We start from the raw sequence: 27,595 nt of genomic DNA on the forward strand, positions 1-27,595 counted from the left end.
CTGCGCATTTTCCCTCGATTCATTTGTATTTCCGCAAACTTTCCTGAACTTTCACAAATAAGCTTAAGTGATTATCCTCACCAGAAGATTCCTTTATTGCTGTTCTTTTCATGGTTGAAAACACAATACCTTTACCAAGTGAAATGTGTAAGAAGTGAAGCACAAATCCTCCCACAATATATAATGCTTTGACGGAGTTGTGTATATCAACCTGTCACCAGGCCTTGCAACCAGCTAAGGAGAAATACATGAGGCGGGAATGAGGCAACTTGACCTTTTCTTCCTGAGGCAACCTAGATAATGGAAATAAAACTACATAACGGAAACCACATCCTGTCATCTGAGACACAGACAGGACGCACACACACACACAGACGGGACGCACGCACACAGACGGGACACATGCACATACCCAGACACAGGCACACAGACAGCACACACAGACAGCACACACAGACAGCACACACAGACAGCACACACAGACAGCACACACAGACAGCACACACAGACAGCACACACAGACAGCACACACAGACAGCACACACAGACAGCACACACAGACAGGACGCAGGCACACAGACAGGACACACACACACTCAAAGGCATACAGATGGGAAGCGCACACATAGCCAGACACAGGCACACAGATGGGACGCACGCTTGCCCAGGGACAGCAACACAGACAGGACGCACACACGCACCCAGAATGCACACACACATATATCCCCACAGATAAAGGCACAAAGACGGGATGCGCACACATATCCGGACACAGGCACACAGATGGGAAGCGCACACATATCCGGACACAGGCACACAGATGGGAAGCGCACACATATCCCGACACAGGCACACAGATGGGACGCGCACACATATCCGGACACAGGCACACAGACGGGACGCGCGCACACACACATATCCTATCCACACACAGACGGGACGCGCGCACACACACATATCCTATCCACACACAGACGGGACGCGCGCACACACACATATCCTATCCACACACAGACGGGACGCGCGCACACACACATATCCTATCCACACACAGACGGGACGCGCGCACACACACATATCCTATCCACACACAGACGGGACGCGCGCGCACACACACACATCCTATCCACACACAGACGGGACGCGCGCGCACACACACACATCCTATCCACACACAGACGGGACGCGCGCGCACACACACACATCCTATCCACACACAGACGGGACGCGCGCGCACACACACACATCCTATCCACACACAGACGGGACGCGCGCGCACACACACACATCCTATCCACACACAGACGGGACGCGCGCGCACACACACACATCCTATCCACACACAGACGGGACGCGCGCGCACACACATATCCTATCCACACACAGACGGGACGCGCGCACACACACATATCCTATCCACACACAGACGGGACGCGCGCGCGCACACACATATCCTATCCACACACAGACGGGACGCGCGCACACACACATATCCTATCCACACACAGACGGGACGCGTGCACACACACATATCCACACACACCCTGACACACACACACACCCTGACACACACACACACCCTGACACACACACACACCCTGACACACACACACACCCTGACACACACACACACCCTGACACACACACACACCCTGACACACACACACACCCTGACACACACACACACCCTGACACACACACACACCCTGACACACACACACACCCTGACACACACACACACACCCTGACACACACACACACACCCTGACACACACACACACACACCCTGACACACACACACACACACCCTGACACACACACACACACACCCTGACACACACACACACACACCCTGACACACACACACACACCCTGACACACACACACACACCCTGACACACACACACACCCTGACACACACACACACCCTGACACACACACACACCCTGACACACACACACACCCTGACACACACACACACCCTGACACACACACACCCTGACACACACACACCCTGACACACACACACCCTGACACACACACACCCTGACACACACACACCCTGACACACACACACCCTGACACACACACACCCTGACACACACACACCCTGACACACACACACCCTGACACACACACACCCTGACACACACACACCCTGACACACACACACCCGGACACACACACACCCGGACACACACACACCCGGACACACACACACCCGGACACACACACACCAGGACACACACACACCAGGACACACACACACCAGGACACACACACACAAGGACACACACACACAAGGACACACACACACAAGGACACACACACACAAGGACACAGACAGCTGGATCCACATGGGAGTTGGTTAGCAGGATTTGCAAGAACAACTGTGCAATCTTAATAAGCATCAGCACAATACTGAAGTTGAATGTGACATGCAAGCAGACAGATTCACCAATTGGTAAATGGCCGCCTCAATTTAAATATTAAAGGCTTGCCGGTAACAAACTGTGAAAAAACTAATTGACACAAGAAGGTACAAAATCAAGACTTTTCTTGGAACAAATGAATTCGCTTTTCCCCAAATTATTGGCATCTTCCATGTTCCTTTGTTCTGATGCCACCTCTTGATTCATTAAATGCACGCTTGGTCAATCACCAGGGTTCAGCACAGACCACGAGTCCAGTCACACAAACTATTCCTTACCTTTCCCTCCTACAATCTTCGATCCACTCTTTCATCACTGCACGATAGGTGGTCAAATCAATAGAGATGTCCTTGTTATCTGGGTCCAACATGTTGCACAAATCCTCAAGACCACTGTCGTCAGAACTACGGCTCGTGGTGTGTCGCAGATAGTCCACAATCATAGAAACAGCCACCTTCCCTGGGGAAAGCAACCAGTATCAAGCTGTTTAAAAATATTTTTATTCAAGGCTTTTTACAAATATACATGAAAATATCAGAAGACCAAAACATCAACATGAACGGAAACCACAAGCCCCCAACCTCCCCTGATACCGACATCCCACTGCAGCCCACCTCCTAATTTTTCTGCCCCCCCCCCCCTCCCGCCCCAGCCCCAGCCTTCCCCACCCCTTCATCTCTGACCCCTCAATCCACCTTAAAAAAAGAGAATGGTTTCCATCGTCCATCTCCGGGTGAACCCTTCCTCCGAGCCCACCGTCATGTGGGCCCCATACACCACATTGAAGTGATGAGGCTTAATCTCGCACACGAGGGCACATTCACCCTCCGCAGGGCCCCTTTCCACGTCCCAGCCTGCACCTCCCTACCCACCTCCTCCTCCCATTTACGCTCCCTCCCCTTCAACTCACGGTAGATATCAGACACCCTCTCATCCCCAATATCATTCTCCAACAACAACTTGCCCTGCAACACTGGAGGCGGTAGCCCCAGGAAGGACGGCACCTCTCTCCTCACAAAAACCCTCACCTGCAGGTACCTAAAACCATTCACTTTGCCCCTACCACTCAGTACAGCAACTCCCCTAACCTCATCTCTTGCCTTCTAGCATTGATCGGGAACACCTCACTCTTCCCCATGTTCAATTTGTACCCAAAACCGGCCAAATTTCCTCAAAATCTCCATGATCCTTTCAAAGTTGCCCACTGGGTCTGAACCGTATAGCAACAGGTCATCTGCGTACAGCGTAACTGTGCTCAGCACCCACCCACCCCCCACTCAATCCCTTTGCAACCCTCAACCAGGGGGGACCAGGATAGGTTGTTGGTGATCCGTACACCTAAAAACTTGACACTCTCGATCTATTCTACTAACAGACATGGAATGACCCATTATGGCAATGAGGAAGACGTTGACAGCCAAGATGTCCCGGCTATCCCTGTGGGATGAACCATGCAGGTGGAAACAGCAAAGTCACCAACTCCACTCTCCCCTTGGGAGTTAAAATCAAAAAACCTGTCCTGGTCCCCCAATGCTGACACTATAGTTAAGAAAGCACACCACCGACTCTACTTTCTCAGAAGACAAAGGAAATTTGGCATGTCAGCTACGACCCTCACCAACTTCTACAGATGCACCATAGAAAGCATTCTTTCTCGTTGTATCACAGCTTGGTATGGAGCAGAAGACGACCATTCGGCCCATCGGGTCTGCACCGGCCCTTGGAAAGAACACCCTACTAAAGCCCACACCTCCACCCTATCCCTGCAATGCAGTAACTCCACCTAACCTTTTGGACACTAAGGAGCAATTGATCATGGGCAATCCACCTAACCTGCACATCTTTGGACTGTGGGAGGAATCCGGAGCACCCAGAGGAAACCCACACAGACATGGAAAGTGCAAACTCTACACAGACAGTTACCAGAGGCCGGATTTCAACCAGGAACCCTGGAGCTGTGAGGCAGCAGTGCTAACCACCGTGCCGTAGAACAGTACAGCACAGGAGGAGGTCATCAGCCCATCAAGTCTGTAGTAGCTCTTTAGAAAAGCAATCAGTCGACGTCTGGTGGCGGCTATGAAGGAGTAAGTCGCACATTTGGTGGCTCCCACTCTGGTTGGACTTTTGGACCTTTCCCCTAGACTTTTTTTCGGTTTAAAACCGTAAATTCGAAGGCTGAGGCAATTGGGCACTGTTTCCACGTTTCAGTGTATGGAGAAAAGAACCAGAAGAAGTGCACGTAAAGGCAGAAGTAGGAAGATAGGCAAGAGCTGTGCTGAAGCAGGAGACAGCATGGCCGAGGACCGGACCCTTGGTGTGTCAGCCCAGCGATCAACAGAGCAGTTGATGCAGGTCATCCAGGACGGCTTTGCCAAGCAGAAACGGGACTGCCTGGACCCGATTGATCGGCTGGAGCAGATTGAACGCCCAGGATCGGGCGATCCAGAAGGTTGAGAAGGCGCTGGCTGAGCAGGACATAGAACATACAGTGCAGAAGGAGGCCATTCGGCCCATCGAGTCTGCACCGACCCACTTAAGCCCTCAGGAGCATCAAACAGCGGTGGAGTTGGAAGTGGGGATGCTGTGGGACCAGCAGAAAAGGCTTCTGGAGAAGGTGGAGGACCGAGAGAATAGGTCCCGTCGGCAGAACTTAAGAATTGTCGGGCTCCCGGAGGGGGCTGAGGGAGCGGATGCTGGGGCATACGTAGCCAGTATGTTTGAAAAGCTGCAGGGGGAGGGGACATTCTCCCGGCCCTTGCGAGGAAGCCGCGAACGGGGGACCCTCCAAAGGCAATGGTGGCGAGATTCCCAGGTTCCTGGACAAGGAATGTATTGTTGAGTGGGCCAAGCGAACGCGGAGCTGTAAGTGGGACAACAGTATCCTGCGGGTGTACCAGGACCCGAGTGTGGAGGTGGCTAGGAAAAGGGCAGGCTTCAACCAAGTTAAGTCAGTCTTCTTCAAGAAACAGATAAAGTTTGGACTGCTGTTACCGGCTCATCTCTGGGTCACACATGCGAACGAGGCATCATTATTTTGAGTCGCCCGAAGACGTGCTGGACTTCACGAAAAGAAAAGAACTGGCGGGGGGCTGAGAAGTCTCAAACTTTGATGCAACTTGAGACCCACTTTATTGGGTCTCTTTTTTTATTTTTTCCTCTTCTGTTTTGAGTTCTGTTTAAGAAGTGGGGGGTGGGGGGGTAAGTGTTTTTGTTTTCAGGTTTTCTTTTTGGTGGATGTTGGCAATCTCTTTTTCTTTGATGTGCACTTTTGTGGGATGGAGACGTGCTTGTTTGGGTTACGGTGTTTGTTTGTTTTTCAGCTGGGTGATTGTGTGGGGATTGTTAGATGAGGGAATGTGTTTATGTGAGCAGGAGGGGGGGGCGGGGTGGAGGAAGTGTGGGAATAATAGGTGGGAGACTTTTCGGTGACGGGGCGGGGCCACCAAGCTAGCTGGGTGAGCTAGCTCACAGAAGCGCAGTAGGGGGTGTGCATATGTATAGTTTATTTTATGGCTTAGGTTTCAGAGTGGTGTTGCTGCGGGGGGGGGGGGGGGGGTTGTTGTTCTGCTGACGAGGGAGGGACTTCGGTTGAGGGACATAGAGGTCGGCGGTGGCGGGGGCAGCCGGTGGGGAGGGGGGGGGGGCAGAGGGGATGCGGCACATGGGCTGGAGGCAGGCCCAAGAAAGGGAATGGCTGATCGGCGGAGGGGGGGCACTTTGCCCCCCCAACCAGGCTGATCACCTGGAAAGTTCGAGGGTTGAATGGGTCGGTTAAGAGGGCACGTTTGCTTGCGCACCTGAAGGGACTGAAGGAGGACGTGGTAATACTGCAGGAGACGCACCTTAGAGTAGTGGACCAGGTTAGATTGAGGAAAGGCTGGGTCAGTCAGGTCTTCCACTCAGGGCTGGATACAAAGACCAGAGGGGTTGCGTTCTTGATTAATAAGGGGATGTTTGAAGTCGGTAGAATAGTTTCGGATGTGGGGGACAGATATATTATGGTTAGTGGTAAGCCAGAGGGGATGGATGTAGTGCTGGTTAATGTATATGCGCCAAATTGGTATGACATGGAATTTATAAAGAGGATGTTGGGAAAGATTTATTTTTAAAATAAATTTAAAGTACCCAATTCAATTTTTCCAATTAAGGGGCAATTTAGCGAGGCCAATCCACCTACCCTGCACATCTTTGGATTGTGGGGGCGAAACCCACGCAAACACGGGGAGAATGTGAAAACTCCACACGGACAGTGACCCAGAGCCAGGATCGAAACTGGGACCTCAGTGCCATGAGGCTGCAGGGCTAACCCACTGCACCACTGTGCTGCCCAATGTTGGGAAAGATACCGGACCTGGACTCGCACAAGTTGATCAAGGGAGGGGACTTTAATACAGTTATTGATCCCGGCCTAGATCTGTCATGCTCGAAAACGGGCAGGGTGCCCGCAATGGCAAAGGAATGGAAAGGGTTCATGGCACAGATGGGGGGGTGGGGGGGTGGTGGCGGTGGATCCATGGAGATTTCGACAGCCGAGGGTGAAGGAGCCATCCTTCTACTCCCACGTGCATAAGATTTACTCTTGGATCGATTTCTTTATCTTGGGTAGGGGCTTGCTGGCAGGGGTGGTGGGCACAGGGTACTCTGCAATCACAATCTCGGACCATGCTCCACACTGGGTTCACCTACAGGTTAGTTAAGATAGCAATCAGCTATCTTTGGAGGTTAGATGTAAGGCTATTGGCGGACGAAGCGGTGTACGAGAGGCTGGGGAAATGCATACAACGTTACCTGCAGGTAAATGAAATGGGGAAGGTCTCAGCAGCGGTGGTCTGGGAAGCACTGAAGGCAGTGGTGAGAAGAGAGCTGATCTCGATCCGGGCTCACAGGGACAGGACGGACTGGTAAAAGAGATTCTACAAGTCGACAGGAGATACGCGGAGACTCCAGAGATAGGGCTTTTAAGGGTACGGCGGAGGCTACAGGCGGAGTTCGGCTTGTTAACCACAGGAAGCGCAGTGGAACAGCTCAGAAAGGCGAGAAGGGTGATCTATGAGCATGGTGATAAGGCCAGCAGGATGCTTGCACAGCAGCTCAGAAAGAGGGAGGCAGCGAGAGAAATAGGGAAAGTTATTGATGGGGATGGGAACTTAGCTGGGGACTCGGCAGGGGTGAGCAGGGCGTTCAGGGATTTCTACAGCAGGCTGTACAGGTTGGAACCCCCTGCGGGGCCGGAGGGGATGAGGCACTTCCTGGAGGGGCTGACTTTCCCGAAGGTGGACGGGGAGCTGGTAGAAGGACTGGGGGCCCTGATCGGGTTGGAAGAGACAGGTGAGGCCCCGGGACCACGGTATCCAATGGAGTTCTACAAAAAGTTCTCCGGAATATTGGGACCGGTGCTGATGAAGGTGTTTAACGAGGCAAGGGAAAGAGGGGTTCTGCCCCAGACGATGTCACAGGCCACGATTTTGCTTATCCTGAAACAGAACAAGAACCCGGAGCTATGTGGGTCTTATAGGCCGATTTCCCTGTTGAACGTAGATGCCAAACTGTTGGCCAAAATGTTGTCCTCCAGGATTGAGGATTGTGTACCAAACTTCATTGTGGAGGATCAGACTGGGTTCGTTAAGGGCAGGCAGCTGGTGGCCAATGTAAGAAGGCTGTTAAATGTGATCATGATGCCCCCAGAAGGTAGGGAGGTGGAGGTAGTGGTCGCGATGGATGCAGAAAAAGCTTTTGACTGGGTGGACTGGGATTATTTTTTGGGAGGTTCCAAGGCGGTTCAGATTTGGGAGGGGCTTTATTGACTGGGTCAGGTTGCTGTACCAGGCTCCTGTGGCAAGTGTACGGATGATCAGGACGACTTCGGACTATTTTAGACTGCACTGGGGGACGAGACAGGGATGCCCCCTCTCCCCACTGCTATTTGCGCTGGCTATAGAGCCGCTGGCAATTGCTCTGAGGGCCTCAAAGGGCTGGTCCGGGGGGGGGGGGGGGGGGGGGGGGGGTGGCACAGAGTCTCTCTGTATGCGAACGACCTGCTTCTGTATGTTTCAGATCCAATTGAGGGGATGGAAGAAATCAGGGAATTTTAGGCGAATTCGGCCGGTTTTCGGGGTATAAGCTTATTATGGAGAAGGGAGAGAGAGATGTTTGTGGTGCAGGCGAGGGGTCAGGAGAGGCGACTGGGGGAACTGCCGTTTAGATTGGTAGGGAACAGTTTCAGGTACCTTAGTATCCAGGTGGCACGGGATTGGGACCGCCTATATAAATTGAACTTGGCCCGGTTGTTGGATCAGATGAAAGATGATTTCCGGAGATGGGATGCGCTCCCGTTGTCTCTAGCTGGTAGAGTCCAAATGGTGAAAATGACAGTCCTCCCGAGATTCCAGTTTGTATTTCAATGTCTCCCCATCTTCATTCTGCAGTCCTTTTTTAAGCAGGTCATTAAAGTTAGAGGGCTTTGTATGGAGGGGCGGCAAGTCCCCGCAAGTGAGGAGGGTAATGCTGGAGCGGAGTCGGGGAGAGGGAGGGCTGGTGCTGCTGAACTTTAGCACTTATTACTAACATAGCAACGATCAGGAAGTGGCTGGGTTTGGCATGGATGCGTATGGAGGCGGCTTCTTGCAAGGGCGCACAAGTTTGCGGGCGCTGGTAACTGCGCCGCTGCCATTCCCGCTGGCGCGGTACTCCACCAGCCCCGTGGTGGTGGCGGCCTTGAGAGTCTGGGGCAATGGAGGAGACATGTGGGAGCATCGGGCTGGTCCCGAATCTGCAATAATCACCGGTTTGCCCCGGGGAGGATGGACGGGGGGGGGGGGTTCCCGAATATGGCGGAGAGCAGGGATTGAGAGGATGGGGGCCTTGTTTATCGAGGGGAGCTTTTCGAATATGAGGGCGCTAGAGGAGAAGTTTGCATTGGCGGGGGAAAACTAATTTTGATATCTGCAGGTACGGGACTTGCTGCACAGACAAGTACCAACCTTCCCACTCCTGCCGCTAAGGGGGATTCAGGACAGGGTAGTTTCCAGAGGATGAATAGGTGAGGGGAGCGTTTCTGACATTTTTAAGGAACTTATGGGGGTCAGAGGAGACGCAGGCCAAAGAGCTGAAGCAAAAGTGGGTGGAGGAGATGGGGATTGGGGAGGGGGGGGGGGGAGGAGAGAGAAGAGGTAGAGGAGGGCCTTTGGGCGGCTGCGTTGAGTTGAGTCAACGTGACCGCAGCTTGTGCCAGACTCAGCCTGATTCAATTCAAGGTCATTCACCGGGCTCACATGACAGTGGCCCGGATGAGCAGATTCTTTGGGGTGGAAGATAGGTGTGCAAAATGTGCAGGAGGACCAGCGAACCATGTCTACATGTTCTGGGCATGTCCGAAGCTTAGGGGATTTTGGCAGGAGTTTGCTGAGGTCATGTCCAAGGTATTAAAAACAAGGGTGGCATTGAGTCCAGAGGTGGTGATTTGCGGGGTGTCACAGGATCCGGGAATCCAGGAGGAGAAAGAGGCAGACGTTCTGGCCTTTGCTTCCCTGGTAGCCCGAAGGCAATATTACTAGCATGGAGGGACTCAAAGCCCCCGAAGTCGGAGAGCTGGCTATCGGACATGGCTAGCTTTCTCTGTCTGGGGAAAATTAAGTTCGCCTTGAGAGGGTCAATGTTAAGGTTCACCCGGAGGTAGCAACAATTCATCAACTTCTCCCATGTACATTGTTTATATTGCTGCTGTTACAACAGCAAAAAAATACCTTAATAAAATGTTTATTAAAAAAAGAAAAGCAATCAGTCGGTCTCACTTCCCTCTTATTGGTTTGCCTTGTGTCCGGTGTCTATATGGAGTTAGAGGGTTTTCTTGTTAACCAAAGAATGTCACCAAAAGACTTATTTAAGCCATTCTTGGGTATTTATAGATCTGTACACATTTCATGTACCCTACTTCCTCTGCTTCCCACAAAATTGCACTCTTAGTCATGTGACATTGCATCATTAGTCACCCCAGTATCTGGTGCTCCCCCCCTCTTTCGCCCACCAAGTATTTATTCCATTCTCTTTTGAAAGCCATTATTGAATCGGTTTCTGCTCCTCCAGATAATGCATTCCACAAAACAAATCCTCAGTTTGCTTCTGTTTAAGTTTACCAATCACCTTAAATCTATGCCCGCTGTTCATTGACCTTTCAGCCATTGCAAGCATTTCCTCCATTCACTTTATTGAAGCCTTTCATGCCACCACGATCAAATCGCTTCTCAGGCTGCTCTGCTTAGGCAGAACCCAGCTCCTCAATCCAGTCAATACTCCTGCCACAGTGGAATCTCCTGAAGTCATCTTCCCAAGGTAATCGCTGCTTAATATTCTAACAATGGTCACATTTGTTTTTGCATTTGGAACATTGTTGCCCTCTCCTGGCGGAAACTGAGAAATCACTTATTTTCAAAAACTGCCTGATAAACAGCAAGAGTGCTTCAGACTACAATCCTGGTCATTCTAGACAGTTCTCTGATAGGAACATAACAGTCTATCTTTACCAATGAGTCTACAGCAGACCCAGGCATGAGGTGAGGGAAACCCCAGTGGTAGAGAACTTTTGTCCCAAGGGCACTTGGTCCCTCTCAAGCACATTACACTGACTGCGTCCCAGATCTCAAAGTACATGACTCAAACTCAGACCATTCAGCCCAACCAGACCATGCTCGCACTTATATGTTGCACTCTTGCCGCTTCCCATTCTTCCTCATCTCAATCTATGTCACTGTGTTCCCTGCTCCCTCAAAGGCTTACCTAACTTCACCTGAAATGCATCAATATGATTCACTTCAACTGTTCCCTATGATAGCAAGTTGCACATTCTCACCAGTCTCTGGGTGAAGAGATTGCTTCGGAATACTCAATTTAATTCCTTGCAGACTATCTTATGTTGATGGTCTTCAATTTTCCTCTTTCCCACAAGTGGAAACACTGCCTGCTCAATTAAGGCCGTGAGTAACTGTAAAGGCTTCTATTAGGTCACCCTTCAGCTTTTTCTTCAAGAGATTCGACCCAGCCTGTTCAGCCTTTACTATGCATCTCAAAAAAGGTGCTTCCGGAATTATGTGCGGCACAGTAACACAGTGCTCAGCACAGTTGCTTCACAGCTCAAGGGTCCCAGGTTCGAATCCTGGCTTGAGTGACTGTCTATGGGGAGTTTGCTCATTCGCCCTGTGTCTGCGTGGGTTTCCTCCAGGTGCTTCGGCTTCTTCCCACAGTCCAAAGATGTGCAGGTTAGGTGGATTGGCCATGCTAAATTGCCCTAAGGTTAGATGGGATTGCTGGGTTACAGGGATAGGTTGGAGGCTTAAGTAGGGTGCTCTTTCCAAGAGCCGGTGCAGACTCGATGGGTCGAATAGCCTCCTTTTGCACTGTAAATTCTATTATTCTATAAAATAAGATAAGAAAAAGGAGCTGAAATAGACCTTCTAACTTTTCAAGTCTTCACCACCAAGATCGTGGCTGATCAACCTCAGCTCCACCTTTTCCTTGGTTCCCAAAAAGCCATTGATCTGTCTTGAACACACTCAATGAGTGAGCACCCTCTGAGGGTGGAGAATTCCAAAGATTCACAACCCTTCCAATGAAGAAAGGCCTCATCTCATTCCAAAATGGCCAACTGCTTATTTATTCTAAGACTGACACTACATGACCTAGATTCCCCAGCCAGGGGAAATATTCTCTCACTGTCTACCTTGTCAAGCCTCTTAAGAATGTTATGTTTCAATTAGATCACTTCTTATTCCGAGGCGGCACAGTGGAAGTGGTTAGCACTTCTGCCTCAATGCGCCAAGGTCCCAGGTTCGATCCCGGCTCTGGGCCACCCACTCTCCGTGTGGAGTTTGCACATTCTCCCCGTGTTTGCAAGAGTCAGACCCCACAACCTAAAGATGCGCAGGCTAGGTGGATTGGCCACACTAAATTGCCCCTTAATTGGAAAAACTGAATTGGGTACTCTAAATTTATTTTTTAAAAATCACTTCTTATTCTTCTAAAATCCAAGGAGGCCTAGTCTACGTAACCTCTCCTCAAATGACGATCCTCTCACCCCAGGAACTAGTCCAGTGAATCTTTTGTTGCACACAGTCTCGGAAAGGTATTTCTTTTCTTAAGGAGGCCAAAACTAAATATTGTGCTCCAGGTGCAGACACAACAATGTCCTGTATAATCGCAATAAAGCTTCTTTCACTCAAATCCCATTGCTACAAAAGCTGGCATACTATTTATCTTTCTAACTGCTAGTTGTACCGGCATAGTAGCTTTCTGCATTCATTTACCAGGAAACCCACGTCCCTCTGAACGTTAGCAGACAATATTCTGTTGCCTTATTTTTGCAACCAAATTAGACAACTTCACCACATTGTAGTCCATCTGCATGTCCTTGCCCACTGACTCAACCGGTCTCTATTTCTGAAGTCTCTTTGAAGCCTCCTCACCATTTACTTTCCCATCTAACTTTGCAGCACCAGCAAACTTGGATCTATCACTCTGTTCCCTTTCAAATCAATAATATAGATTGTAAATAGCGGAGGCCCAAGACCTGATCCCTGAAGCACACTCGCGTTTGTTACAGCTTACCAACCCAATAAATGTCCCACTTATTCCTACTCTTTGTTTTCTGTCCATTAACCAATCCTTAATCCACGCCATCTATTTTAGGAGTTAGAATTGAGTAATAAATGAGAATGATAAAGGTAGAACTGTTTTACCTCTGTGTTTTATATCACAGGCATAGAAAATAGTGTCCAGTAAATCTTCCTCGCAGATCAGACTTGTGTGTTCCGCATTCTCCATTCTGTTTGGCACTGCAGGCTCGTATACTTTAGAAAAAGAGTGAAAGGTTGAACAGAACACAGCTCTGGTCACACTTGTGTTTACCCCTTAGTTCACAACATACTGCTCAATATCGGAGAATTATTTCTTATATTTTACTAAATGTTGACATTTTCTCTATTAGCTTATTAAGAAACATGAAAACACTAAATGCCCAATTAGTAAATAAAGGCCTCAGCTATATTGAAATAACTTAAGTGGTCACATTAACATAAACTTACCCCTCAACTAATAGCCAGATATAATACTGTAATATTTTTGCAGCAATGGATAAGTACACCCCACACACGAATATAAATGTAGGCAAAATCAAACATTCAGTTGGGAGTGACTGATAAAAACATAGGAAAAGTAAGCCATTCAGCCTCTCAAGCTTGACTTGCCATTCAATAAGATCATGGCTGATCTGTGGCCTAACTCCACATACCTGCCTTTGGCCCATACCCCTTAATATATTTGCTCACCAAAACTCCATCTATCTCAGATTTAAAATGAACTGATCTGGCATCAACTGCCATTTGTAGAAGAGAGTTCCATACCTCTACAAGCCTTTTGTGTAGAAGTGCTTTCTAACATCTCTCCTGAATGATCTGGCCTTAATTTTTAGACTATGCCTCCAAGTTCTAGAATTTCCAGCTAGTGGAAACAGTTTACCTTTATCTATCCTGTCTTTTCCTGTTAATACCCTGAAGGCTTCAATCAGATCACCCCTTAGCCTTCTAAATTCTAGAGAAAACAGGCCTGATAAGTATAATCGCTCGTCATAACTTAACCCCGGAGGTCCAGGTATAATTCTTATAAATCTATACTGCATTCCCTCTAAAGCCAAAATATCCTTCCTAAGGTGTCGGTGCCCAGATCTGCTTACAGTATCCCAAGTTGGGTCTTTGTAAAGCTGCAGCGTAACTTCTGTGTCTTTGTACTCCAAGCTTCTAGATACAAAAGCCAGCATTCCATTAGCCTTTGTGATTACTTTCTGCACTTGTTCATGGCATTTTAAAGATCAATGCTCCTGAATCCCCAGGACTCTTTGGCCATCCACTGAATTTAGCTTCTTACCATCTAGAAAGTATCCGGATCTATCCGTCTTTGGTCCAAAAGGCACTTGCTTACATTGAAATCTATCTGCCACAGTTTTGCTCATTCACCTAATCTATAAATATCCCTTTGTAATTTTATGCTGATATCTACACCACTGTCTATAATGTCACCTAACTTTGTGTCATCAGACTTTTATTAATGAATAATGTGAACAATTGAGGCCCTAACACAGATCCTGCCGATTTGAGTACCTACCCATTATCCCTACATTCTGTCGCCTGCCACTCAATCAATTTCCCAGCCATGTTAGTAATTTGCCCTCAATTCCATGAGCTTCTACCTTAGTTTTTTTAAATAAATTTAGATTACCCAATTATTTTTTCCAATTAAGGGGCTTTTTAGCATGGCCAATCCACCTAATCTGCACATTTTTGGGTTGTGGGGGCGAAACCCACGCAGACACGGGGAGAATGTGCAAACTCCACACGGACAGTGACCCAGAGCCGGGATCGAACCTGGGACCTCAGCGCCGTGAGGCGGTTGTGCTAACCACTAGGCCACCGTGCTGCCCAGCTTCTACCTTAGTTAACAGTCTTTTACATGGAACTTTATCAAATGCCTTCTGGAAGTCCATATAAACATCCACAGACATTCCCCTGCCCGTTACCTTAGTTGCCTCTTCAAAACATTCAATGTGGTTTGTCAGGCATGACCTACCCGTCATGAATCCATGCTGACTCTCCCGGATTAACTGAAAATTTGAGTTGTCCAGTTACCCTATCCCTGATTAATAGATTCCCAAGAATTTCCTCACCACAGATGTTAGGCTAGCCAGTCTGTAATTCCCTAGTTTCCTCTTTCACTCGTCTTGAAAAGTGGAGTGACATGAGCAATTTTCCAATGCAGAAGGACGACTCCTCAATCTGGGGAGCTCTGAAAGATTATAGGTAGGGCTTCTACGATGTACTCCCCTACTTCCATTAACACCCTTGGATTGAAACAGTCAAGTCCTGGGGATTAATCACTTTTTTAGTTCCATTAATTTTCTCATTATCAATGTTTTACTTACATTAATTCAGATGGTAGGGGACCAGTTGTGCTCAAATCAGACACATGTTGTGAAATTGAGTTCTGTAAAGTACATATGGAGGTTGTGCAAGTTTCCCCTTGAAAGTAAACTGTTTGTATCGCTAGACTCTAGAATCTAAATCGGCCTACGGGGGATATAAAATCACACCCTTAAAGCTATGCATGTGACAACTTCTTCTTTATTCACTTACCACTGGTCTCATCCAGGGATAATCTCTTTGCTACAGGTGATTGTGTTCTGTGCAAATGGGTGTAGAAATTAAAGTTGGTGGTGTTCACTGGACTACACGCAGCACTGTAGTCATTGCTGGCCAGTATACGATGTTCAATGTTAATAATGGCTGAGTGGGGCTGGCTCAAGATGGCAACATTTCTTTCACTCTCGTTAACTGGTGTTGAGCTGCTCGGAGCTCTGCAGCCATGCAGCGGCTTGGTGACCTTTTCTCCAATTGAGCTGACAACCGTGTAAGTAGAACTGACCAAGGCAGGCCTTCCCCTTGCATTTCTTTGTTGACCTGACGTTTCAGGTGATGAGGTACAATTAGCAACGGCAATATTCACCTCCTGCTGCACAGTGTGATTGTCGACCTTCCTATTCCTTAGAATCACCTCCATGTTCTTCTTGAGGCTGATCTGAGGGCTCTCAAAGTTTCTGGAGCGGAATTTGGGAATTTTCAACACAGGGTTGGACACCCTATCCCTCCTTTGAATGGTTTGAATTTTTCGGCAAATGCTGTCCACTGGATTATGGCGCTTGCTGGTCATGGTTTTGTTTGAAGAGTTGAGGGAATACCTCACTCTTGAACATTGAAGTACCTGGAAACAACAGAAAAATGCAGGGCTATTTCTAAACTACACCCGCACACAGATCAAACTTTACTCAATAATAATGATTCACAACTTGATTCTAGAGATGCACAGTTACAGGTGTCAGCTATGTCTCATTTGGAGTGCTCCTGCCTTGGAAGCTAAAGGTTCCAGAGAATAGAATTTCAAATTGAAGCTGACACTTTAAATACAGCAGTGCTGAGGGAGTACTGCACTATCAAAAGTACAACCATTCCGGCAAGACTTTAAAACTCAGGAAACTCCTCTCGAGGTGATGCTATCTCAATTAGCAGGGAGTTTTCCCTGGTGATCCTGGCCAATATTTATTCCTCAATCAACAGCACCAAAGGTAGATTAGCTGGTCACTATCCCATGGCTGTTTGTGAAAACGTGCGCGCGAATGGGCTGTTTTCCTTACTTTAAACAGTGACTACACTTCAAAAAGTACTTCATCCAGGCAGCACGGCGGCACAGTGGTTAGCACCGTTGCCTCACGGCACCAAGGACCCAGGTTTGATCCCGGCTCTGGGGCACTGTCCATGTGGAATTTGCACACATTCTCCCCGTGTTTGCGTCAGTTTCACCCCCTCAACCCAAAGATGTGTAAGATAGGTAGATTGGCCACGCTAATTGCCCCTTAATAGGAAAAAATTAATTGGGTACTCTAAATTGAAAAAAAAGTAGAGTCCTGAGGTTATGAAAGGTGTTAAATAAATGCAAATCTTTCTTACTTTCCCTGCAGAAATGAGGAGAAAGTAGCAATAGACATCTACTACAGGTGGTATAAGGTACATGGCACAGACTCACTTGCTTTGCTAAACAGCTGAGCCAAGTGGTAATAGTGTAAGGAAACATCCCGAGGATACATGGGATTGCATACTACAGACAAGCAGAACAAATAATCATCTGGATAGTTTAGGGATTTGAACTAATGAGTGGCAAATGCACAGTGATGAGAAAAGAAAGAAAGACTTTGTATTTATACGAGTGCTTTTTTCAGAAGTAACAGTGCGGGAGACGGGAGCGACGTCTTCTATTCATGGGATGTGGGCATCGCTGGCTGGGTTAGAAGTTATTGCCCATCCCTATTTGCTCTCAAACTGAGTGCCTTGCACATGTGGGCCAGACCAGGCAAGGATAGCAGGTTTCCTTCCCTAAAGGGGGCTTGTTGATTATAAGCAACCCCTGGCTCCAATTATTTATCCGTACACTATTATCACACTGATCTATCAACTCTGTTTGACAAAGGGATTGAACAAATCTTCACAAGAATCAGCAATGGTTTCATCATCATATTGAATTCAAATTTCACCATCTGCTGGGGTGGGATTTGACCCCAGGCCCCCAGAGCATTACCGAGGGTCTCTGGATTACTAGTCCAGCAACATCAGTATGCCACCACCTCCCCTTGCCACTGATACTCTGACATTAGGTAGTTAAGAACAGAACCAGGTGAGAGCAAACCCACCCAGTTGGGCAGTAGTAGTGCAGGGAGGGGGGGAAGGCGCGAGGAAAAGCGAGGGACCCCGGGAGAGGGCAGGAGGGCGAAGGACCCCGGGGGGGAATGGAAGGAGGGCGAAGGACCCGGGGGGGGGGGGGGGGGGGGGGACGGAAGGAGGGCGAAGGACCCCGGGGGGAACGGAAGGAGGGCAAAGGACCCCGGGGGGAACGGAAGGAGGGCAAAGGACCCCGGGGGGAACGGAAGGAGGGCAAAGGACCCCGGGGGGAACGGAAGGAGGGCAAAGGACCCCGGGGGGAACGGAAGGAGGGCAAAGGACCCCGGGGGGAACGGAAGGAGGGCAAAGGACCCCGGGGGGAACGGAAGGAGGGCAAAGGACCCCGGGGGGGACGGAAGGAGGGCAAAGGACCCCGGGGGGAACGGAAGGAGGGCAAAGGACCCCGGGGGGAACGGAAGGAGGGCCAAAGGACCCCGGGGGGAACGGAAGGAGGGCAAAGGACCCCGGGGGGAACGGAAGGAGGGCAAAGGACCCCGGGGGGAACGGAAGGAGGGCAAGGACCCCGGGGGGAACGGAAGGAGGGCAAAGGACGCCGGGGGGAACGGAAGGAGGGCAAAGGACCCCGGGGGGAACGGAAGGAGGGCAAAGGACCCCGGGGGGGAACGGAAGGAGGGCAAAGGACCCGGGGGGAACGGAAGGAGGGCAAAGGACCCCGGGGGGAACGGAAGGAGGGCAAAGGACCCCGGGGGGAACGGAAGGATGGCAAAGGACCCCGGGGGGAACGGAAGGAGGGCAAAGGACCCCGGGGGGAACGGAAGGAGGGCAAAGGACCCCGGGGGGAACGGAAGGAGGGCAAAGGACCCCGGGGGGAACGGAAGGAGGGCAAAGGACCCCGGGGGGAACGGAAGGAGGGCAAAGGACCCCGGGGGGAACGGAAGGAGGGCAAAGGACCCCGGGGGGAACGGAAGGAGGGCAAAGGACCCCGGGGGGAACGGAAGGAGGGCAAAGGACCCCGGGGGAACGGAAGGAGGGCAAAGGACCCCGGGGGGAACGGAAGGAGGGCAAAGGACCCCGGGGGGAACGGAAGGAGGGCAAAGGACCCCGGGGGGACGGAAGGAGGGCAAAGGACCCCGGGGGGAACGGAAGGAGGGCAAAGGACCCCGGGGGGAACGGAAGGAGGGCAAAGGACCCCGGGGGGAACGGAAGGAGGGCAAAGGACCCCGGGGGGAACGGAAGGAGGGCAAAGGACCCCGGGGGGAACGGAAGGAGGGCAAAGGACCCCGGGGGGAACGGAAGGAGGGCAAAGGACCCCGGGGGGAACGGAAGGAGGGCAAAGGACCCCGGGGGGAACGGAAGGAGGGCAAAGGACCCCGGGGGGAACGGAAGGAGGGCAAAGGACCCCGGGGGGAACGGAAGGAGGGCAAAGGACCCCGGGGGGAACGGAAGGAGGGCAAAGGACCCCGGGGGGAACGGAAGGAGGGCAAAGGACCCCGGGGGGAACGGAAGGAGGGCGAAGGACCCCGGGGGGAACGGAAGGAGGGCGAAGGACCCCGGGGGGAACGGAAGGAGGGCGAAGGACCCCGGGGGGAACGGAAGGAGGGCGAAGGACCCCGGGGGGAACGGAAGGAGGGCGAAGGACCCCGGGGGGAACGGAAGGAGGGCGAAGGACCCCGGGGGGAACGGAAGGAGGGCGAAGGACCCCGGGGGGAACGGAAGGAGGGCGAAGGACCCCGGGGGGAACGGAAGGAGGGCGAAGGACCCCGGGGGGAACGGAAGGAGGGCGAAGGACCCCGGGGGGAACGGAAGGAGGGCGAAGGACCCCGGGGGGAACGGAAGGAGGGCGAAGGACCCCGGGGGGAACGGAAGGAGGGCGAAGGACCCCGGGGGGAACGGAAGGAGGGCGAAGGACCCCGGGGGGAACGGAAGGAGGGCGAAGGACCCCGGGGGGAACGGAAGGAGGGCGAAGGACCCCGGGGGGAACGGAAGGAGGGCGAAGGACCCCGGGGGGAACGGAAGGAGGGCGAAGGACCCCGGGGGGAACGGAAGGAGGGCGAAGGACCCCGGGGGGAACGGAAGGAGGGCGAAGGACCCCGGGGGGAACGGAAGGAGGGCGAAGGACCCCGGGGGGAACGGAAGGAGGGCGAAGGGCCCCGGGGGGAACGGAAGGAGGGCGAAGGGCCCCGGGGGGAACGGAAGGAGGGCGAAGGGCCCCGGGGGGAACGGAAGGAGGGCGAAGGGCCCCGGGGGGAACGGAAGGAGGGCGAAGGGCCCCGGGGGGAACGGAAGGAGGGCGAGGGGCCCCGGGGGGAACGGAAGGAGGGCGAGGGGCCCCGGGGGGAACGGAAGGAGGGCGAGGGGCCCCGGGGGGAACGGAAGGAGGGCGAGGGGCCCCGGGGGGAACGGAAGGAGGGCGAGGGGCCCCGGGGGGAACGGAAGGAGGGCGAGGGGCCCCGGGGGGAACGGAAGGAGGGCGAGGGGCCCGGGGGGAACGGAAGGAGGGCGAGGGGCCCCGGGGGGAACGGAAGGAGGGCGAGGGGCCCCGGGGGGAACGGAAGGAGGGCGAGGGGCCCCGGGGGGAACGGAAGGAGGGCGAGGGACCCCGGGGGGAACGGAAGGAGGGCGAGGGACCCCGACGGAGGGAAGGAGGGCGAGGGACCCCGGGGGAGGGAAGGAGGGCGAGGGACCCCGGGGGAGGGAAGGAGGGCGAGGGACCCCGGGGGAGGGAAGGAGGGCGAGGGACCCCGGGGGAGGGAAGGAGGGCGAGGGACCCCGGGGGAGGGAAGGAGGGCGAGGGACCCCGGGGGAGGGAAGGAGGGCGAGGGACCCCGGGGGAGGGAAGGAGGGCGAGGGACCCCGGGGGAGGGAAGGAGGGCGAGGGACCCCGGGGGAGGGAAGGAGGGCGAGGGACCCCGGGGGAGGGAAGGAGGGCGAGGGACCCCGGGGGAGGGAAGGAGGGCGAGGGACCCCGGGGGAGGGAAGGAGGGCGAGGGACCCCGGGGGAGGGAAGGAGGGCGAGGGACCCCGGGGGAGGGAAGGAGGGCGAGGGACCCCGGGGGAGGGAAGGAGGGCGAGGGACCCCGGGGGAGGGAAGGAGGGCGAGGGACCCCGGGGGAGGGAAGGAGGGCGAGGGACCCCGGGGGAGGGAAGGAGGGCGAGGGACCCCGGGGGAGGGAAGGAGGGCGAGGGACCCCGGGGGAGGGAAGGAGGGCGAGGGACCCCGGGGGAGGGAAGGAGGGCGAGGGACCCCGGGGGAGGGAAGGAGGGCGAGGGACCCCGGGAGAGGGAAGGAGGGCGAGGGACCCCGGGGGAGGGAAGGAGGGCGAGGGACCCCGGGGGAGGGAAGGAGGGCGAGGGACCCCGGGGGAGGGAAGGAGGGCGAGGGACCCCGGGGGAGGGAAGGAGGGCGAGGGACCCCGGGGGAGGGAAGGAGGGCGAGGGACCCCGGGGGAGGGAAGGAGGGCGAGGGACCCCGGGGGAGGGAAGGAGGGCGAGGGACCCCGGGGGAGGGAAGGAGGGCGAGGGACCCCGGGGGAGGGAAGGAGGGCGAGGGACCCCGGGGGAGGGAAGGAGGGCGAGGGACCCCGGGGGAGGGAAGGAGGGCGAGGGACCCCGGGGGAGGGAAGGAGGGCGAGGGACCCCGGGGGAGGGAAGGAGGGCGAGGGACCCCGGGGGAGGGAAGGAGGGCGAGGGACCCCGGGGGAGGGAAGGAGGGCGAGGGACCCCTGGGGGAGGGAAGGAGGGCGAGGGACCCCAGGGGAGTAAAGGAGGGCGAGGGACCCCCAGGGGAGTAAAGGAGGGCGAGGGACCCCCAGGGGAGTAAAGGAGGGCGAGGGACCCCAGGGGAGTAAAGGAGGGCGAGTGACCCCCAGGGGAGTAAAGGAGGGCGAGGGACCCCCAGGGGAGTAAAGGAGGGCGAGGGACCCCCAGGGGAGTAAAGGAGGGCGAGGGACCCCCAGGGGAGTAAAGGAGGGCGAGGGACCCCCAGGGGAGTAAAGGAGGGCGAGGGACCCCCAGGGGAGTAAAGGAGGGCGAGGGACCCCCAGGGGAGTAAAGGAGGGCGAGGGACCCCCTGGGGAGTAAAGGAGGGCGAGACACCCCCAGGGGAGTAAAGGAGGGCGAGAGACCCCCAGGTGAGTAAAGGAGGGCGAGAGACCCCCAGGGGAGTAAAGGAGGGCGAGTGCCCCCCTCCCCTCCCCCCCCCCCCCCCCCCCCCCCCCCCCCCTCCCCAGGGGGAGGGAACGTAGAAAATAGAACATAGAAAATACAGCACAGAACAGGCCCTTCGGCCAACATTGTGGTGCCGAACATTTGTCCTAGATTAAAACTAATCAATCTACACCCCAGCATTCTACCATAATCCATGTACCCATTCAATAGCCACTTGAAGGTCCCTCATGTTTCCGACTCAACTGCTTTCACAGGCAGTGCATTCCATGCCCCCACTACCTCTGACATCCCCCCTATATCTTCCACCATTCACCTTAAACTTATGTCCCCTTGTAATGGTGTGTTCCACCCGGGGAAAAAGTCTCTGACTGTCTACTCTATCTATTGCCCTGATCATCTTATAAATCTCTATAAAGTCGCCCCTCATCCTTCTCCGTTCTAATGATAAAAGGCCTAGCACCTTCAACCTTTCCTCGTATGATCTACTCTCCATTCCAGGCAACATCCTGGTAAATCTCCTTTGCCCCTTTCCCAAAGCTTCCACATCCTTCCTAAAATGAGGCAACCAGAACTGCACACAGTACTCCAAATGTGGCCTGACCAAGGTTTTGTACAGCTGCATCATCACCTCACGGCTCTTATTTCAATCCCTCTGCTAATGAATGCTAGCACACCATAGGCCTTCTTCACAGCTCTATCCACTTGGAGTGGCAACTTTCAAAGATCTATGAACACAGACCCCAAGATTTCTCTGCTCCTCCACATTGCCAAGAACCCTACCGTTAACCCTGCATTCCGCATTCAGATTTGCCCTTCCAAAATGAACAACCTCACACTTTTCAGGGTTAAACTCCATCTGCCACTTCTCAGCCCAGCTCTGCATCTCTTTGCAGCCGACAACAGCCCTCCTCGCTATCCACAACTCCACCAATCTTCGTATCATCTGCAAATTTACTGACCCACCCTTCAACTCTCTCATCCAAGTCATTAAATGAAAATCACAAACACCAGAGGACCCAGAATTGATCCCTGCGGAAGGAGGGCGAGGGTCACCCCCCCCCCGCCCCCAGGGGAGGGAAGGTGGGCGAGGGCCCTCCCGAGGGCGGGAGGGGAGTCCGAGGAGGGATCCGAGGAAGGGTGGGGGGGGGGTGGAGCCAAATGTATCAAGGCTGCTGGCAGATCGCTGAGGTGGTAAAGTTGAACTTTGGCACAGTCACATACGTCATTTGTAACTAAGACCTGCTTGAGCAGACTGAGCAGAAGCCTGATTGGAGGGATTCAAACATGGATTTATTTAAGAAGGTCCTGCAACATTACTGCTCTGATGACTCGGGGGCCCTAGTAATGCTTCGGGACCACTGGTTCAAATCCTACTGTGGAGGAATTTAAATTCAATTAATTAATAAATCTGGAACAAGCTAGCCTCAGTAAGCTAGCCTGCGGAAGGAGCAGTCCTCCGAAAGCTGGTGTTTGAAACAAACATGTTGGACTTTAACTTAGTGTTGCAAGACTTCTTACTGTACTCACCCCAGTCCAACGCCGGCATCTCCACATCAGTAATGGTGACCAAGAAACTATTAGATTGTCATATAAACCCATCTGCTTCATTAATGCCGTTAAGGAGGGAAAATTGCCATCCTTAACTGTTCTGGCCTCGAAAAGCACTCAAGATCACTATCAAATCAAAAAGCAATAGAACAGCTCAGACCACCCAGCATTGGCTCACTCTGGCCAATCGACCCTGCAAAGTCCTTGTTACGAATATCGGACGGCTTGTACCAAAATTGGGAGAGCTGTGCCACCAACTAATCAAGCAACAGGGCAGCACGGTAGCCCAGTGGTTAGCACTGTTACTTCACACCGCCAGGGTCCCAGGTTCGATTCCCGGCTTGGGTCACTGTCAGTGCGGAGTCTGCATGTTCTCCCCGTGTGTGCGTGGGTTTCCTCCGGGTGCTCCGGTTTCCTCCATCACAATTTGTGTGTGTGTTCCATCCCCCAAGCAGGATATACCGACCAGAAGTGGCAGCACTGAGGGCTAAGTCAGGAGGGGATTGCACCAGGAGTCCTCAACATTGACCCCAGACCCATGAAGCCTCTGGTCAAATGTGGGCAAGGGATTTTCCGGATTACCACCTTTCACACTCCCTCTGCTGATGAACCAGTGCTCCTGCATGTTGAACACCAACTGGAAGTTACCACGATGATAGCAACGGCACAGGCTGCACGTTGGTAGGTTCTTCAATCACAGAGAATAGCTCAGTCGCACCGCTGCTGACTAAGCTGATTGATGCCAGGCAGAGCATGTCAGAGATGGTGAGGTAACCAATACAAGGAAAAGTCTATTTGACCTTGTCCTCAAGTCTACCGACCACGGATGCATCTGCCGATGCTGTCCTAGTCTTCACTTTGTGGATACCCTCCATGTGTTGTGTGGCACTACCACCGTGCTAAAAGAGATATAGTTTGAACAGATGTGGCAGCTGAAATCTTGGCATCCAGGAGACACTGTGGGCCATCAACAGTAATATTGTATACAATCGCACTCTATAACCTCATGGCTCAGCATATCCCCCACTCTACCATTACCACCAAGCCAGGGGCTTAACATTGGTTCAGCAAAGAATGCAGAAGGGCATGCCAGGAGCACCACAAGGCATACAAAAACTAAGATGGTATGGGCTAATGTTTGGGATGGTGATGCTCATTAAATACAGCCAGTGGGGTCGTTCATACCCTGGGGCCTACCCTACCTTTTTTTTTTACACATTTTTCCATATTTCTTTATCTAGTAGATTTTTTCCTACTTTGAACCACCCTCAGAGCCATGTTAACTGTGCTTCACTTGATAGTACCCGCACTTGAGTCACAAGGTTCCAGGTTCCAAGTCCCACTCCAGGATGTGAGCACAAGCTGAGGCTCCAATGCAGTAGAGCACAAGCTGAGGCTCCAATACAGTAGAGCACAAGCTGAGGCTCCAATACAGTAGAGCACAAGCTGAGGCTCCAATATAGTAGAGCACAAGCTGAGGCTCCAATGCAGTAGAGCACAAGCTGAGACTCCAATGCAGTAGAGCACAAGCTGAGGCTCCAATGCAGTAGAGCACAAGCTGAGGCTCCAATGCAGTAGAGCACAAACTGAGGCTCCAATGCAGTAGAGCACAAGCTGAGGCTCCAATGCAGTAGAGCACAAGCTGAGGCTCCAATACAGTAGAGCACAAGCTGAGGCTCCAATGCAGTAGAGCACAAGCTGAGGCTCCAATGCAGTAGAGCACAAGCTGAGGCTCCAATGCAGTAGAGCACAAGCTGAGGCTCCAATGCAGTAGAGCACAAGCTGAGGCTCCAATGCAGTAGAGCACAAGCTGAGGCTCCAATGCAGTAGAGCACAAGCTGAGGCTCCAATACAGTAGAGCACAAGCTGAGGCTCCAATACAGTAGAGCACAAGCTGAGGCTCCAATGCAGTACCGAGGAGCTGCTCCACTGTCAAAAGTGCTGCATTTTAGATGAGATGTTAAATTATTAAACTAAGACCCCATCTGCTCTCCCAGATGGATACAAGTGATCCCTTGCTATTATTTCAAAGGAGGGCAGTGGAACTAGCCCGTGCCCTGGCTAATACTTCTCTCCCTCTCCAGCAATCCCTCAAAGTGAGGAGGTCGCTTACCATAGTGCCTTTGAACATGGCAAGGCTGCTGTACTACATCGGAGTTCTGGCAGACAAGGAAACTCATCCATTCACCTGCTCTTACCACCTGCCACAGGCATATTGGAAGCATTTACAGATTGATAATCAGCCTTTTGGCCACATTATGAACACACCTTCCTTGTCCATCAAGTCCTGGAGTGGGACCTGAACCCAGAACCTCTGGCTCAGAGGCAGGGTTGCTACCCACAATCAAAATTACAACAAAAAAAAACAGATTACCTGATCATTACAACATTGCTGTTTGTGGGAGCTTCCTGTGCACAAACTAGCTGTTGTGTGTCCGACATTCCAACTGTGACTACGCTTCAGGTAGAATTCCACTGACCGCCTCAAAGCATTTTGCTTCCAGAGGTCAAGTGGTTGTGAAAAGAATTATATAAATGGAAGGCTTTCTTTTGTCCACTATTCTGCTGAACACTTCCAACTCCCTTCAATTCATCTACTGTTCTTATATTTGTCTATCACCTCTTTTTGCCTTAAGGCATTAGCACTTTTATTACTTAAGCATCCCTGCTCTTCTCCTCAAGTTTTCCCCTTCCCATCCCCCATTTCCCCCTAACTTTCTGGCCAGGAAAAAGCGGTTTCTTTCCAACCACTTGCAGCAAGGTTATCATCCCGACAAATAAACTCTTTCGCTCTCCACAGATCTTACTGAATCTGAAGTGAATTTATTTATTTATTGGGATGCAGGAGTTGCTGGCTGGGCCAGCATTTATTGCCCATCCCTAATTGCTTTCAGCCGAGTGGCTTTTAAGCGTCAACCACATTGCTGTGGGTCTGAAGTCACATGTAGGCCAGACCAGGTAAGGACGGCAGACTTCCTTCCCTGAAGGACCAGGTAGACGTTTATGACAATCGGTGATAGTTCCGTGGTTATCATCACTGAGACTAGCTTTTAATTACAGATTTATTCATTCCAATTTAAATTTGACCGTCATTAGAGATTTAAATTCCAAATTTTTATTGAATTTTAATTTCACCAGCTGGCAGAGCAGGAGTTGAACCTGGGGTTATCAATCCAGTGATAATACCACTACGCCTCCACCATCCTCAATAATACCATTTATTAATTGGTAGTTTGACAATTTTAAAATTCCAGCTAGAAGTCAAACTGTGGTTGGCCTGCAGCTCCCAAAGTCCCTCGAAAAGTGCCCTCAAAATCCAGGCACCTCTTTTTCATTTGTAAATTTTTTTTGTTGCTTTACTCTGGAAGTTTGACTCTGGAGATTTCAAAAAGGAATGCTATTTAATTGGCGGGGGGGGGGGGGGGGGGGGGTGGGTGAGTGGCTTTAGGCTTTTAAGTGGACGTGCTCAAGATCCATAACCGAGGCTGGGAAGAATATGGCAAAGTTCGCCTGCACGGGAATGCAGAGTTTATTTTTAAATTGAGACATGGAAACAAACATACTTCTCACAGCTAGCTCCCCACACAAGGTACGGACAGGTCCTGGACGCTAGGAACAAAACTTGGTCGGGTGCATAAAGAACTTGGGGCTTAAAAAGCAACCTCTATCGAATAGGTTGAAATATCCTATTCAGAGCTACCAGCTGTCAAAGGAGGTTGAAACAAGATGTAAACAACCCACAGGTTATTAAATATGGTTTAGGGACAGATACGGGGCCCACTCCCACGTTTTAATATGTTCCGATGTTATGTCATAAATCACCTTCTTATCCAAGCGTTTGCTCGCTCCCCGGGATGGCTCAGCGCTGATTAGAAAGCGTGGCAGGACCTCCAGACCTGAGTTAAAGAGACTCGCTCCCGGTTTAAATAGGGCGCGTTCCCCGCCCCTCGCCTTTGATGAGCCAGAAATTGTAGCCTTAACTACAATGGACCCCACCGCTCCCTCTAGTGGAGGTTGTGAGCACCTCAGCCTCCAGCATTGTCAGGCTGAGTAAGCATTCAGGACCTGTGCATGGCCTCATGGTGGAAGTAGAGAGCCGGTTGCAGTTACAGATGGTGGTTTTCGCAGGTGGCATGTGTTTCGGAAGCAATGGTGAATGTGGTGAATGTATAAATACCGTTA

The 27,595-nt window shown here is 52.2% G+C and overlaps 1 protein-coding gene across 3 annotated transcripts in view; it reads right to left on the bottom strand.

Moving 5' to 3' along the window:
• LOC119973262 (lymphoid-restricted membrane protein) overlaps window positions 1–27,354 on the bottom strand; it is a 227,807-nt gene extending 200,453 nt beyond the window's left edge. For all 3 annotated transcript variants that reach the window (XM_038811012.1, XM_038811011.1, XM_038811010.1), the window contains exons 1-4: window positions 27,236–27,354; window positions 15,605–16,229; window positions 13,160–13,270; window positions 2,711–2,891 (exon numbers count right to left, since the gene is read on the bottom strand). In XM_038811012.1, the coding sequence (XP_038666940.1) occupies window positions 2,711–2,891; window positions 13,160–13,270; window positions 15,605–16,178 (866 nt within the window). In that variant the 5' untranslated portion in view covers window positions 16,179–16,229; window positions 27,236–27,354. The remainder of the gene's footprint in view (window positions 1–2,710; window positions 2,892–13,159; window positions 13,271–15,604; window positions 16,230–27,235) is intronic.
• Between the last annotated feature and the right edge of the window lie 241 nt (window positions 27,355–27,595).

Source organism: Scyliorhinus canicula, chromosome 11 (assembly GCF_902713615.1).
Source record: "Scyliorhinus canicula chromosome 11, sScyCan1.1, whole genome shotgun sequence".
Taxonomy (NCBI): Eukaryota; Metazoa; Chordata; class Chondrichthyes; order Carcharhiniformes; family Scyliorhinidae; genus Scyliorhinus; species Scyliorhinus canicula.